Genomic DNA, 15505 nt, shown 5'->3' with positions numbered 1-15505 from the left:
TATTTCTCAATTTTATTTTCAAATAAACACCAAGTTTAAGCTATTCATCTGTAAACATATATTCATGATCTTTCACATGTATATGCAGACATATGTAAGGACGAACAATCTTTTTGTTTTTGTTTTCGTTAATAAACAATGTTTTGACTATATGCACAAACTTTTAAAAAATAAACTTATTAGTTAAAACTATGGGATTATAAAGAATTAAAACATGTTGGTACGTGGATCATACAGAAATTGTTTATAAATATCTTTAATATTTTGTAGGAACGTCGGTCCCACTAACTCATTTGAAACCCATATCTACATAAAAAGTCTGAGTCGAACTTAAGAATTCGCTAGAGACTAGAGAGCCATCCAAATGTAGGAACGCTGGAGTCTGGACTACAAAACTCTCGTCATCCATATTTTACTATATAGAATGAATCCAAGATGAGCCTACTCAATGTTTGTTAATTAATATTTTTTTTTCCCCATTTTGTTAATTAATATAGAGAGACAATGTCATCTAAACATTTAAATACAAGGTCGGTCTCATTACTTAACCCGACCAAACCCGTGATAACCGGCTAGGCTGTGGAATTTAATACGATAGTTGACTAACCGGCAAGAGCTCCTTCAAGTTGATTTTCTTACATCGGAACATTTTTGTTGTCATTACATCGATCAGTTATATAGTAATTTATAAAACTATCATCTTCATATTTTACTGAATACTTTTCCCAATTCACAAGGAGTGAACTTTATCTTTATCTTACAAAGAGTATCATTTTTTTTTTCAATGTAAAATATTAAACAAAAATATAGTTTTAATCTGATTACTTTAGTGTATTAATTAGGAAGAAAAATTGTTTAGTGTATCAAAGAAATAGATGTGATAAACTAATACGCGAATACCGAAGTTACTTTTGTCGATCGACCAGTAAGTAAAATGATACAACTTGTTTCATTTCTTGTGACTTTCAAGCCCACTTGTTGACTCCAATGATTGTTCGATTTATATAAGTTAAATCATAAATGACTTGGTTTATCTTAAAAAGAAACTAAACTTAGTGAGAGAAATATGATCAGCAAAGCACAAATGAACACACTGGATGATAAAGTCAATACGATCTGTTTTACAGTGGCTTAATTAAGAACTTTAATTGCTATTACAAGTGTGTATAAAGATAACGGACAGTCTTAATTTCCCCATTAACAGCTATAGAGAAGAATGTCGTGTGGATATACATACAATATAATCAAAATTCAAAGATATGAATAGGTCATGCAAATCAATTGTTTTGTGCAACTAGATCTGATCGATCAAAGCGTTTAAACCCAAAAATAAATACCTTAAAAATGTTGACTTAACAGCAGATCAGAGAAATACCAAGGATTTATTGAAGTTAGGCTACTTTGTTATAGAGAAGGCAAAAGCTGAAAAAAAAAACCAAACGGTAATAAAATCGTGAATAAATGATACTACTATGTTTTTAGCGCATGAAATTAACAAATGATGTGATATCAAATAAATTAACGAGTCACTGGATTAAGTAACTTGATATTTGTAAAAAAAGCCACGTGAGATCCATGTTATTTATTTTGTTCAAAAAAAAATGAGATAAATGAATCAAGTTTTATTCACGATTTTATCATTCATCATTTTTTGCAAATAAATGACCAGTATATGAATAGTTATTGTATATAGTCAAAGCTTAGTTGCAAAAAGTACATTATTCAAAAGAATACAACAGTTGTTTGGTTGGGTGAAATGAACAAGAACAACGGTCAAAACTAAAAACTTGTAAATACAGTATGTCCAAAGATGCAAGAGAGGAATGATCGAGGAAGCACTAAGTAAAATAATACAACTTATCCGGTTGGTGGTTTAACTTTTATTTTGGCTAAACTGAGAAGATTTCATCAAAAATAGAGGTTTATGTACAAAGGACGTTCTTCGTAAACACCATTAAAACAAATTATCAAGGCAAATAGTAAACCCTACAGCTAGAACCAGAAGAGATCGACGATGATCCATCATTGGTCGATCGATAAAAGAAAGCGTCAAGAGTATGAAATTTTACCTTACTGGCTCTCGAAAACCCCCATTTTAGTAGACTTTCTTTCATTTGAGATTTATAAGAATTATATGCCAAATAAAAATATAACATTTGAGACGTTCATGTTGAATTTGTTTTACGTCGATATTGTAAAACAATCACATATTTATTAGCAATATCGCTCAACGTCAAAGGCCCGGCAACAACTCCTAATCTCCGCCCGTTACGGTGCGACACTCAAAATGATACTACTATTGATTTACTATTCTTTTTAAAAATTATAAATTAATTATCTATGACGTACAGTATATGATTAGTGATAATAAAACACAGCTTATTGTTGTATTATACAACTATAAAAACCCCGTTTAGACCATTTTGAGCATTTCCCTACCATTTACGCTCTTCTTCTCCTTCGTCACACTCCAAACATCCTCTTGTTAAAGAATGATATGTGAATTTAGACTATTTTTGCCTATTTCTGCGTAAATAAGGATAGTTTTTTTTTCCTGCGTAATTTGGGATCTTGCTAGAATTTGTTAGATTCTGACTTTTGATTCATTCTTAAGAAAAATCGAGAGAATGGAGAACGAGCTGTTTATGAACACAGAGCTTCCGCCACCGCCGGAGATGGCGGTGCATTTTGAACCACCGTCCTCTTCATCGCCGACGCTTAACTGGGCGTTAATGGATCCAAATCTTTCTCGAAATTCGTCGCCGCCGCAGGATTGCTTTCCCTGGGAAAAGTCAACGGAACAACAACAACAACAGAGCTTCTTTGACTCTGCTCTGAGCTCCCTCGTCTCTTCTCCGACGCCGTCGAATTCCAATTTCTCCGGCGGAGGCGGTGACGGATTCATGATCAGAGAACTCATCGGGAAGCTTGGCAACATCGGAAATAGCTCCGGTGAGATCTACGGAGCTCCGATGGGAAACAATAATGGGCAGGAATCTCGCTCCGCCTCGTGCTACGCAACTCCGATGAGCTCTCCGCCGCCGCCGATGATGAGCAGAACTACGCCGTTGACGGAATTCTCAGGGGATCCGGGATTTGCGGAGAGGGCAGCGAGATTCTCTTGCTTTGGTAGCCGGAGTTTCAACGGAAGAACTAATTCCGGTCTCCCTATTAACAACGGAAACATCGTCAGCTCCGGGAAGCTGACACGTGTCTCCAGCACACCAGCACTCAAAGCACTTGTTTCGCCGGAATTCGCATCTGCTGTCTCCAGACCGATGATTCCCGCCGGCGAATCAAATCCGAAACTCCCCGGCGAATTTTCCCGGAAGAGAAAGTCTGCGTCTAAAGGGAAACCCAAGGAAAATCCCCTTTCCACCGCATCCCCATCTCCCACTTTCTCAAAAGTACATTTAATTTTTGATTTTCCCGGAATATTTCTTAATTTTCCCGCAAAGTTTCTATTTTTTCCTCAGATTTTCAAAATTCAAAGACTTCAACATTTTTCGAGGAACCAAGTTCTCTAGAAAGTTTGCTTTTTTAAATTAAGTAAATAAAAAGTGATTGACTTTGTGTATATTTTACAATTTCTCAGACGGCGGAAAGGAAGCAAGATTGGAATGGAAAAGGAATCAAAATTTCAGAAGAAAAAGGAGGGAAAAGGAGAAGAGAGGAAGAAGAAGAAGATAAAGATGAAGAAGAAGAAGGGAACAAAAGCAATAGCACAAAACCACCTGAACCTCCTAAAGATTACATCCATGTTCGAGCTCGACGAGGCCAAGCCACCGACAGTCACAGTCTCGCCGAACGGGTAAATTAATCTAATATTCTTTTTTGGTCTCCTACATTTTTCGTTTGATTATTTGTCAGTAATTAGTTAATCATAACTATGATAATTAGAATTTGATTAGTTTTTTTAATGTGGGTTTAGGTTCGGAGGGAGAAAATAGGAGAAAGGATGAAGCTGCTTCAAGATCTTGTGCCTGGATGCAATAAGGTGATAACTTTTTTTTAATTGTTTTATTAGTCACTGATTAACTTTAGTTTTGAACTCCAATTTTTGTTTTGTGTTCAATAAATCAGTTGTTGATTAGCATTATTAAGAAATTAATGTCTTTGTTTTTCTTTTTGTTTATACGATGAAAGGTTACTGGGAAGGCACTGATGCTGGACGAAATTATAAACTATGTACAATCATTGCAAAGACAAGTTGAGGTATATTATTTTTTGGTTTCTTCATCTAATTAAATCCAATTAATTTGTTTCATTAATCACCGTTTTAATTTAATTATTTGCAATAATTTTCTAATGTTTTTCGTTTTAATAATGGCAGTTCTTGTCAATGAAGTTATCATCAGTGAACGACACCAGGCTGGAATTTAACATGGACACTCTTGTGTCAAAGGATGTTGTAAGTCACCTTAAACATTAACATCAATTAGCAACCATTAATAATGATAATTCGAAAGTGATCATTGTTTTTAATCCTTTTTTCTTTTTGTGTTTGTCGTTATCTCAAATACTTTTCAAGCTTTTTTGAATTTCTTTTTAGAAAGGAAGTTTGTATATTTTCTATCGGAAAAAAGTGTAATCTCACCTTTTTGTTTTTATAATTTTGAATTTCACCAGATGATTCCATCAAGTAGCAACCGGTTACATGAAGAAGGGATCCAGTGTGAATCTTCAAATCATCATCAGCAACTCAATAATTATAATAATAATTCACAGTTACATCCTAATATTTCTTCCAGTAATATGATGCTCCAATCCTCTATGAATTCACTGGAAACCTCTACCTTAGCCAGAAGCTTCACTCACTTACCAACACTTACCCAATTCACTGACTCCATTTCTCAGGTTTATTATTCTTTTAGTTCTCTTCCTTAATTCCATTTTTATATATAGTCAGATGATTATGAAATAAATTTATGTGTATTTTTTCAGTATCATATGTTTAGCGAAGAAGATTTACAGAGCATTGTAGGGATGGGAGTGGCACATAATCCCAACCATGAATCTCAAAACATGAAAATTGAGCTTTGATCAACCAGTTTATTTCAAGGCCTCAAGGAAGAAAATAAGAAAAAAAGGATTGATGGGTGTACATAAATATACCAATATCTATGATTTATACATATTCTCATCTCCATATATATATATACACATATATGATAGTAACCTATTTCTTAATCTTTTTTTTTTTTTTTTACCCTCTGTTAATGATATTATATCATTTTCAAATTCCTCATTAGGGTTCAATTGTACTGTTGGATTCTTTTCGTTTTTCTAATGTAATATCATTGTAAGTTCATTACCTCCACTACAATCCAAGATAATTAATCTACACCAAATTAGGCTAAACAATAAAACTCACCATTTGTATTTAGTTATTTCAATTAGAGTAAGTGATAGGCGATACTAACCTTTCTTGGATTATGTGCAAAACTATTCCACAACTTTTTTATTTCTAAACTATTCCACATAATTGATATTTGTATTTTTGATAAATTAAAACCGAGTGCTCTAGTTTACAATAAATAGGTAATCTTACCTGAAAATTGCTAAATTTATAAGTTAATGCTATACTTTGCGACAAAGAACTTTCCGACATATATCATGAAACAAAAAGCAACCTTTGGGTGATTAATCAAATTCGTAATGATGGACTACTATCTAAGATAAACTTGTTTTAGTGATTAATCTAAATGTTGACAAACAAAAAGATGACTAATCAAATTAGCGGAACTTGAAATCTATATTTTGTTACCTCTAAATTGATCAACATTACTTTCATTCCTAGATTCTTTTGATTTGATTTTTGCTAATGTTAGCCAGCTGTGTGACCTGTTATGTCTTTATCTCCAGATATAACTTATTTCTTTGTAATTGAGGAGGAATTTAAAATTAAATTTATATTGGGTTAAGTTGTGATTTCTAAAAGTTAAATGGCTCGCTTGTAATTTCCAGAGATCTATCGAGAAAACGCAGAAGCTTCTGTTCCTCTTTTGTTTTCTTTAACGAGTGAAATCCACAACCAATCAAGGATTTGATCAACCAAATATAATTCTCTAATCAATAATTACTTCAATGATTTTCATGTTATCTTTCTATAGCTGAATATTATTTTGTTTTTGGTTAAAATTCGCCATCGAATATTTATTCAATATTCCAGTAGGCGTTAGGTACTAATCAGATTTAAAATTCTGGTCTCTAGTAGACTCTAGATTGATTAATCAACCACGTACACACTCATTCAATTTTCTGGAAATGATTGTATTTAATAGTTTGAGTATTACAATCTAGCTTGATTACTGGAACTAAAGAGCAAGCTGCTCATATTGATGTCATTTCAACGAAACAATGTTCGTTTACATTTTACAAACATTTCAAGTTTTCTTATTAAAAAAAGGATGAAGAACATTTCAAGTTTTTCAACTAAAGAGAAAAATTGGAAAAACAAAACGATTAAGTAAAATGACTTTATACATAATTAGCTGACAGTAATTCATTTTGGGGTCAACAACACGTAGTATGCAAAAACCTTAAAATGAATTATCTTGAAACAGAGTGAAAATGATCATAAAAGTACAATCATCAATGTTAAACAAAAAAGAAGAGTATAATCATTTTTGGATTACGACGATTAACTAATGAATTCTATAAAGTGTGAAAGAGAATTAAAAAATTAGCAATCACATGGGCATGGAGTCTATGGACTCTGATTCGTGGACTTAGCACACAGAATAATGGATTAGATTAATTAATGACCAACTACTTTGAAGTTCATAATTGAAAAGTTGTTAATTAAAATTTCTAATCTAATTAATAAACCTTTCTGGTTTTATTAGTCTTCGTTGCAGCTTTAATTGTAATTTAAAATTACGGATTGAATTATTTGACATGGTTATAGGTAGGGTGAATTAATTGGCTTAACTAATACTTTAATCTATACTACTTTGATAGCTAGAAAAAAAAAAGATGCTTTGAATGTGGGTGGTTATAGATTTTATGATTTTATTATTGAGCAGTAGTTGCATGCATCTCACTCGGAAATTTAATGACATTTAAAGAAATTGTTAATGACAGTCTTCATGTGACATGCTTTTTATCCCTAGAAAAGGTTGCTTAGTGGCAAATCACTTAGTTATGTCGAACAAAGCTTATCCTTTTCTTTTAGAACATTTCACTATCCATTTGATAATACATTTTAAGCTATTATTACTTTTCTAATCTATTGGAAAATTTTCTACAATTTTGATAATTAGAAAAAATAAAAAAGATATATTCAAAGTAACTGCAATGACATTATACATATATCACACATTATACCTTTAAGCTAAGTAGAAGAGTTTCCGGTTATAAGATGATTGGTTAGAACTTGGTAATCAGAGAACACCACCAATGCTTAGATTTGATGACTAGCTGCATAAGATACATCTCTACAATATCTCCGAAAACCAGGCTTATGTCTCCTCTGCCTTGATGGCGCAAGCACTACCTAGAAAATGTTCTGAAATTAAACCGTCTCGTTGAAATGCTTGACCCGGCTTGTTTTTAGTGAATTATAGAAATAAATATGGGATCCTCCTTGAACCAAAAAAAAAAAAAAAAATCATGGGATCCCTAAATGTTTTTTTTGTGTTGTTGTATGTGTACACTGATTTAGTAGGTAGTCAATCAATTACCCTATAGCTAGGTCAAAACCATCAGAACTATCAAACCATCATATATATTTTAATAACAAAAAGGTTTATATTATAAATGTAGAAATAAAACAATGTAACGAATGTAGAACAATTTTGGCACTCGCGTTGATTCTGCTGGCAACCTGAGCAAGAAACTTACTGTCCAGCTCAAGGGATTCATTTCTACTTCCTCTTTCTTGTTCCAAGGAATCACTTTCGTTGTGGTTGGTGTAGACCTGATCGGGGAACAGGTAAGCTAGTATTCTAAAGCCTTTCTTACTTTGAAAAGCACACCACCTGAATGAAGATGAAGAACTTAGCAGTCACTTGCGGTGAAACAATTCCTTACAATGTCTCTATGGGATAGATGATACATAGCACTTAGGTTGGGTTCTGAGTTTTTTTTCTGGCTGCAACACAAGTGGTGTTATTAGCTGAGGTTTTGTGGACAGCAGGTAGAGCCAGACTGAGAAAATGGTTGTCTGAGTGTAAACTAACTTAAAGTCGCAACGATCTAATTCAAAGAGAGAATGTCAGAGATATTTAAAGCCATGCCTAGTCCTGTTGTTGAAATGTCACAAACTGTGCATGCTTTATTACAAGCCGAAAGTAATTAAAAGAGTGAATCCTTGTTTTATTACAAGTCTGTTTTGCTTCAACAGTAGTTCAAAGTAGGTACTAGAAAGAGAACACGACCATTGGGCAATATCGTCTGAAAATGTTACATCCCAAGATTGTAGCGAAAGGAAACAAACAAAATTCTGTATTTACTTTTCGGGATCAATGCGTCTAAGTGTTCCAAATCATGCCTTGGTATCAATACTCATCGCCTGTGCTTCCTTCCGTGCTTCTTTCTGCGCCATCACATTTGATACAAACAAGTGTCATTATCAGTTCCATAAAGGCCTTTTCCTATTAACTGTCTTTTTCAAAATTACTTACGTGTGGCTCAAGCATCTTAGCCAGCATGTTACTGTAAAACTTGGCATCTTTCTTGTTGTATTCCTTCACCTTCTCCTTCAATTTCTTATATTCCATCTTCACTTCCCTGCAGACATTGTTTTATAAATTATAACTCATCGCAGCCGAAAAAAAATTGAAGTATGAAAGGACCAGTAAAAAACCACGCACTTGTTGTCAGGATCGATTTCAAGAGCTTTCTTGATATCAAGCTCAGCCAAGTCAAGATCAGCCATCTCCATGTATGCATGTGCTCTCCTATACAACGCTTTCACGTTCCCACCATCCATCTCCAACACCTATTCACAATCGTTACATTCACTACTTCGAAGCCCTATGGTCGGAGTACATCGGGAATCACAGAAACTCAAGATCTTTTATTTTACCTTTGTGGAAAATTTTGCCGCCTCCTTGTAATCTTTCAGTTTCAGCTTGCAAGCAGCATTGTTCAGATTACATGAAATCTTTAGAGCTTGTGCTTTCTTTTTCTCCTCTTCATCGAAAGTTGAGTCATATTCTATGTACTCTACACCCTGCAACCCGAACATGATGTTAAATTCAAAGCCACACATGAATTTCTTACAAACATCATGGAGGCACAAGGTTCAAATCCATACCCTCTTGTATCTCTTTGAAGCTCTTGTGTATTTTCCAGCCTTGAACAATGCGTTCCCCTCTTCCTTCTTCTTGCCAGCAGCTTCTATCTTTTCCTGTGTGTTCATGTCCCAAGACTCTTTCTCCTATACCAATTTAAAAGAAGATGGTTTATTTTTAGTACATAGATAAGTTTCTTCATAAAGCACGAGGTCACACCCAGAAAACGAATGATCTCACCTTGATGAAGGATACCAGCTCCACCTCAAAGCATACAGTTGAGCTTGGAGGTATTAAAGCCAGCTCCTGCTTTGATTCAGAGGAACCAAAAGCATATTCCGGACAAATGGTGATTAGTGCCACCTCACCCTTCTTCATGCTCATCACACCTCTTTCAAGTCCTTCAATTACTTGTTCTGCAGAAAACGCCAACGCTTTATTTGCTTAAATATCATCACAACACCCAGAATAGAAAACGATATTCCAGCTTCTATGTTTATACCTTCATCGGTCTTGAACTCGAATGGCTCATCGTCTTCTGCATGACCTTTCTTCAAGAACACAATTCCATTTTGAAGTCTACCGATCAACTTCACTGCAACGAAAGAGCATAAACCTGGTCGTCAGATCAAGTAATTTGCTTTCGCATAAATGAAATCCAATCCTTAAAAATACCAACGTTTGACAAGTGCTCCTTCGTTGGGACGATCATATCCCTCTCCTTCCTTCAGTATTTTCTTAATAACCTTCTTGTCATCAGTTACTTCCAGCACAGTCTTCCAAGAAACCAACTGAAGGTCAATCTGAAGGGTTGCATTGGGTGGGATTGCAGCATGAGAACCAGCATCTGCTGGTCTTCCAATTTCCCCAAAGCCATCTGCATCGGTCACATACATAATTCAGGCCAGATCTATTTACATTTGCATTTCCGCTAATGAACTGAAATACGAACAAGAAGTAAAAGAACTCACATTGTGGCTTCACAGTTAGGAGAACCTTCTCTCCTCTTTTCATGGTTTTGACTGCCTTAGCAAGCGCAGGACAGAAATGACCTGTTCCGCAAAAATACATTAGACCCTTGTTATATGCATAATCTTCAACAACAAACAATATCCCTTTGAAAGGAAAATAAAACACTAACCCTCCTTGACAGTGAACTCTGCCCCATCAGACCTTCCAACAATGGTGCCATCCTCAAGCCGAGCTTCATACTTGACTGTAGCAGTATCAAACCATTGAATCCATGAGAATCAATATCAATAACTATGCTCCAAAGCAAGGAAACTAACAAAAGAAGAGACGCACCGAACACTTCATCAAGGTCCTTTGGCTTCTCCCATTTTTCCCCTTCGACTATAATTTTCTTGAACAAACCACCATCACCGCATATATCCTTTACACTCCTCCACGATAGCAGCTCCACATCAAACTGAAGAGTAGCATTTGGAGGAATGGTTGGTGGTGAACCGGTTTCACCATACGCCAGCTCGGGAGGGATGGTGAAAATGGCGTTCTCGCCTTTCTTCATTGTCTTGATCCCTATGTCCCATCCTTTTATCACATGTCCTGACCAAACCAAACCATAGAAATTCAGTACTCGGGAGAGTCGCCACAACCAAACAAGTAAGCTGTGAACAATTTCAGGCCAAATAGCATCAATTGACGAACAGTAACTATCTCAATATTCGAGTGTAGTTTGTTCCGATGCAAAATTTCCCAATCAGTATCTACAGATTCAAACCGGACGTGCAATTTCACGGAACAAATTTCCCAATTAGAACAGAGAATCCTACAACAAGCTTAACCTAGCATCAGAAGATAGCGAAATCCTTCCACAGTGCACAAATTACCTTGGCCGAGAGTAAATTTGAAGGGAGTTCCTCTGTCACGGCTTGAATCGAACTTGGTCCCGTCTAACAATGTTCCCGTGTAATGCACTGCATAAGACAGTCGGAATCTTAGAATCTGAGCACGTATAATATCGGCAGAATCGAGAAAAGGAAGGAAACTAAAGTGTTCTTTAAAAGTACCTTCAACTTCGTCACCGTTTTCAGGCGTATCCCATTTTTCACCTTCCTTGACTAGCTTCTTCTTCAATCCTAATTTACCGATCTCCTTCTCCTCGCCGACTTTCATTATAGGATCCGATTCAGCATCGTCCGCGAGATCCAAATCCATCTCCTCGGGCTCCTCTGCCGGAAGCTGCATATCGAAATCGTCTTCCATTTCTGATCAGATTGAAAGATAAAGAGAGATGTCAAATTAAAAGAGATGTCTAGAGAGTGTGTAAAAGCTTTGAGATTTTCACAAGAAATCGTTGGGAAAACGTGAAGAGATTTATAGTGTGAGAGTGAAGAGTGACCGGAGGGTTCTGGAGAATTCTGGTTTTTATTTTATAGTCAAGAGCCATTAGCGTTGAAACCTGAATACACACACCCAAAGATGTGTCCCGATGTTTCCAGATACCGTTGCGTGATTTTTCCTTTTTTTTAGCGGGGTCTCACTTTTAAAATAAAGAAATTTCTTTTGTTTTTGAACGGATTCACGATTTTTTTTAAAATATACTTAATTTAGTTTGAAGCATTTGGCGAAGTTTCATTTGTTAACAACTCCAAAAGCAGGTTGACAAAAAAAAAAAAAAAAAACAACTCCAAAAGCAGAGCCAAAACGACAACGTAGTACAAGGAAAATGTTAAATGTCGCCACAACAATCCTTCGCAGTCTTTACTTTATAAAGCGAAGCTAAAGTATCCAAACATTAAAACAAACAAACGCCCCATAGACCGTTTACTTCGTTTCATCTAGAGAAAAGCGTTGGATAATGGAAAGTCGAATCATCATAGCTCGTCATCTTCATATCCGTCTTCTTCTCCACCCGTTGGTTTTTCATTTACCGCAATAAGCTCTGTGTCAAATATCAGCGTTGCACCACCTGAAAGTTTGCAAGATTGTTTTTTAGTTATAAAGTCGGAAACCCCTATTCTTCTTCACAGACGTAACAACATCGAATGCACATTTAAGAAGCTTTTCGAAATGTATGTATAATACCGGGGATGGTGGGCGGAGAGCCTTGTTCCCCATATCCAAGTTTTGCAGGTATCTTTAACTTCCTCTTCTCTCCTACACACGCACCTAGCAAACCTTGATCCCAACCTGCAACAAAACAAGTACATTACTATTGGAGGAATTAAGAGAAGGGAGCACAAGGAAAGACTCAAAAGTCAAAAGCCAGAACCACCTTTGATAACCTGACCACTTCCTAATTCAAACTCGAACGGGTCACCCCTTTCAAAGCTTGAATCGAATACAGTTCCATCAGTAAGTTTCCCCTGCCACATAACACTACGTTAAACAACAACAGCAAATAACACCATACTTTGTAACAGAACATCCTACGCAAGTAGTTTTTCAGGACAATGATGAATCTGATTATGTCGTAAGATCTGATCAAGCTTACCCTGTAGTGCACCTTGATCCTATCACCTTTGTGAGCCTTAATTTCACACGTTTTTGGCTTATACTGCCCATAAAGAAAAACAAGGAAAGATGATAAGAATCAAGAATCAAAATCTCTTTATTATCTTTGAATCAAGGATTACAACTTATAATCGTGGAGTTTTGTTGAAGAGATCCTCTAACTAAATGGTTAAATACCCTTCATTTGTTTTTCCTTTTACTTGTAAATACTATTCGAATACCTTTCAGAAGAAGAAACAACAACAGAACACAACACTATCAAAACCATTAGACAAGAAGAAAAAATGTTGTTAAGATCGACCAAAACCAATGGCTAGAAACTCCCAATTTTAGCTTCACATTTATAGTAAGCCAATGAAAACAATGAATACGTAACGAAACACTACAATGATGGGGTCCGAAATCAATCTTACAGCTAAAATTTTGTTCCCGAAACAAAGTAACCGGGAATTCGAAGCTAGAATCTACTGTCGAGCTAAACAATACACTAGATTGCTCAATTGCTGATCCGCAAATAATAAAATTTACCTTGACCCCGATCTGCAACTCTGAAACGTCTCCCGTCTTCTTGGCAAAGCCTAAAGACAAGAAAATAAACAGATCCCATACAGCGAATTATGTTGAAGCAAAGAGAACATGATCTAGCAATTGTAAGCCAACCGATAATGAGAAGGAAAAAACAATAGAGAAAGAAGATGATCGAAACAGATAATAATTGGAATCAGAACCTTGGAGTAGAATGAGAGAGAAGAAGATCAAACAAAGGGAGTAACGCAGAAACATCTTGCTCGCCAAAATCGCCTTCCTCACTCTGGAGCTTCTCTTCTCTATAGTGTCTACCTGTTTCGTTATTTCTCAGAAAAGATCGCGTAATCTTATTGGATCGTAAATATGGGCCTATGTATGATGGGCTTTTTTGTTTTACAGGTCCTAGCCCATCTTATCCATTACACCACGAGATTTTTGTACCCCAAATCAACATCCCTGTCTTCTTCAATAGTCAACTTGCTGAGACAGCAATAAACCACACAAATGCATGCAATAGAGAAGCCCATCGAATCAAAGTCACAAATACATTTCTATAAGATTAGAGATTTTACCATTCTATTGCCTTATCCAATCTGCTCTCACTGACTCTTCAATCTTCGGCTCTGTAATCTCTTCTCAATCCGAAAATCTCCCAAATCACGTTTTGCTTTCTCTGTTTTCGTTTCATGGATAGCTCTCTCTCCCACCAGGGATCCCTACCGTTTCTCCCGTCGCGCCGCAATTCCGTGAGACGATGCGGCGGCAATTGTGTTCTCCTTCCCTCGCGGCGTAAGGTCCGGTACGATTCGATGGTGGTTGTTGCGGCGGCGGCGGGCGCTGGAGCGAGCGTCGACGCGCCTTTCGCGCCGCTTTCGGCTCAGGGACGGTTTCTAAGCTGCGTCTTGCTCAAAAAGCGGCAGCTCTTCCACTTCGCCGTCGCTGATTTGCTCAAGCAGCTCGCCGATGATAAAGAATCCGCTTTATCGAGGATGTTCCTCAGTTCTGGATCCGTTGAAGCGTCTCTCCACAGGTTCTTTAACCTTTCACCTTCCTCAATCATACGATTCAATTTCGAATACACAAACACACATCAATCTACATAAATCAGTGCATATATGGTGATTCCGTGGATGATTGTGATTGGCTTAGCATAAGATTCAAACAATTTCATTTGATTTTAGCTTACATCTGCAGTTCTGTTCATTCTATATTCAAATTGTTTCTTCAATTTTCTATGAATTCTTATTCTCTGATTTGACTCTAAACATGGTTTCCAGAAGGATAGCGCAACTCAAGGAGAGCAATTGCCAAACTGCAGTTGAAGACATAATGTACATGTTGATCTTGTACAAATTCTCCGAGATAAGAGTGCCTCTTGTTCCAAAGCTCCCCACTTGCATCTACAATAAAAGACTCGAGATCTGGCCTTCGAAAGACTGGGAACTCGAATCAATCCATAGCTACGACGTCCTTGAACTCATCAAAGAACACAGTAACGCAGTCATCAGCTTAAGAGCGAATTCTACTTTGACTGACAATTTGGCTACAGCCGAGATAGATACGCATCAGCTAAGTAAAGTATACACAGCTTCGATCTTGTATGGATACTTTTTGAAATCTGCTTCGCTCAGGTACCAACTCGAATGCTCGCTATCAGAAAACCACGGAAGCCTCACTAAGCAACTGAGACATTACATATCCGGGTTCGACCCAAAGATATTGCAGAGATGCGCAAAGCCGAGGTCACGTGAAGCCAAGAACCTGATAGAGAAGCAGAGCCTAGCTCTTTTCGGTCCCGAGGAAAACAAAGAGAGCATTGTGACATCGTTTTCTAGCCTGAAGAGGCTGCTTCTTGAGGCTGTGGCGTTTGGTACGTTTCTGTGGGATACGGAGGAGTATGTAGATGGCGCGTTCAAGCTCAAGGAGAATGAGAATGCTGAAGAAGAAGAAAATAGCAGTGTCTGAAATGAACCAGTTTGCTTGAAGAAGAAAAGGAAGCTCGAATATCTTTTTGGGTGCACACTGCATTATATGTATAGGGAGACAAAAAAAGGTTTCTTCCGGGTCAATGGCTATGGAAATTATTTTTGTCCAAAGTTTTCGTTACTATGTGTATAATGATGGCTTATAGAGAGATTGGTTTTATCATGTCTTTAGTTTCTGTATGTCCTATCTTCCTATCATGTGTTGGGTAATCTTCAGTGAATTCTCTGTACAGTATAACATTAATTTGGAAAAACTAGAAAGATTAAAGAATTTTG

At 36.5% G+C, this 15505-nt stretch overlaps 4 protein-coding genes across 4 annotated transcripts; 2 read left to right on the top strand and 2 right to left on the bottom strand.

Annotated features, from left to right (window-relative positions):
* The first annotated feature begins 2439 nt into the window (after window positions 1–2439).
* Window positions 2440–5341, top strand: LOC18012494 (transcription factor bHLH78). Its single transcript, XM_006395102.2, has 7 exons — window positions 2440–3407; window positions 3596–3811; window positions 3932–3997; window positions 4147–4215; window positions 4334–4411; window positions 4630–4857; window positions 4945–5341. The coding sequence occupies exons 1-7, from the start codon at window positions 2628–2630 to the stop codon at window positions 5041–5043; spliced, it is 1536 nt and encodes a 511-aa protein (XP_006395164.1). The 5' UTR covers window positions 2440–2627; the 3' UTR covers window positions 5044–5341.
* Window positions 5342–8277: 2936 nt separating this feature from the next.
* On the bottom strand, window positions 8278–11465 carry LOC18011973 (peptidyl-prolyl cis-trans isomerase FKBP65). Its single transcript, XM_006395101.2, has 13 exons — window positions 11270–11465; window positions 11090–11176; window positions 10545–10805; window positions 10381–10455; window positions 10211–10291; window positions 9919–10116; window positions 9742–9834; window positions 9480–9655; window positions 9263–9385; window positions 9032–9178; window positions 8817–8944; window positions 8628–8733; window positions 8278–8539 (listed from the first exon to the last, which is right to left on the bottom strand). The coding sequence occupies exons 1-13, from the start codon at window positions 11463–11465 to the stop codon at window positions 8489–8491; spliced, it is 1722 nt and encodes a 573-aa protein (XP_006395163.1). The 3' UTR covers window positions 8278–8488.
* Window positions 11466–11822: 357 nt separating this feature from the next.
* On the bottom strand, window positions 11823–13560 carry LOC18012493 (peptidyl-prolyl cis-trans isomerase FKBP15-2). Its single transcript, XM_024151380.1, has 6 exons — window positions 13445–13560; window positions 13245–13294; window positions 12697–12759; window positions 12478–12568; window positions 12288–12392; window positions 11823–12171 (listed from the first exon to the last, which is right to left on the bottom strand). Exons 1-6 carry the CDS (start codon window positions 13497–13499, stop codon window positions 12077–12079), a joined length of 459 nt encoding a protein of 152 aa, XP_024007148.1. The 5' UTR covers window positions 13500–13560; the 3' UTR covers window positions 11823–12076.
* Window positions 13561–13772: 212 nt separating this feature from the next.
* LOC18011972 (UV-B-induced protein At3g17800, chloroplastic) lies at window positions 13773–15392 on the top strand. The gene is made up of 2 exons (XM_006395100.2): window positions 13773–14274; window positions 14522–15392. Exons 1-2 carry the CDS (start codon window positions 13931–13933, stop codon window positions 15207–15209), a joined length of 1032 nt encoding a protein of 343 aa, XP_006395162.1. The 5' UTR covers window positions 13773–13930; the 3' UTR covers window positions 15210–15392.
* The last annotated feature ends 113 nt before the right edge of the window (window positions 15393–15505 follow it).

This window comes from Eutrema salsugineum, unplaced genomic scaffold, assembly GCF_000478725.1.
Source record: "Eutrema salsugineum unplaced genomic scaffold, Eutsalg1_0 scaffold_6, whole genome shotgun sequence".
In the NCBI taxonomy this organism is placed as follows: Eukaryota; Viridiplantae; Streptophyta; class Magnoliopsida; order Brassicales; family Brassicaceae; genus Eutrema; species Eutrema salsugineum.
The sequence above is the reverse complement of the archived record's forward strand: the minus strand, read 5'-3'. Positions and strand labels throughout refer to the sequence as shown.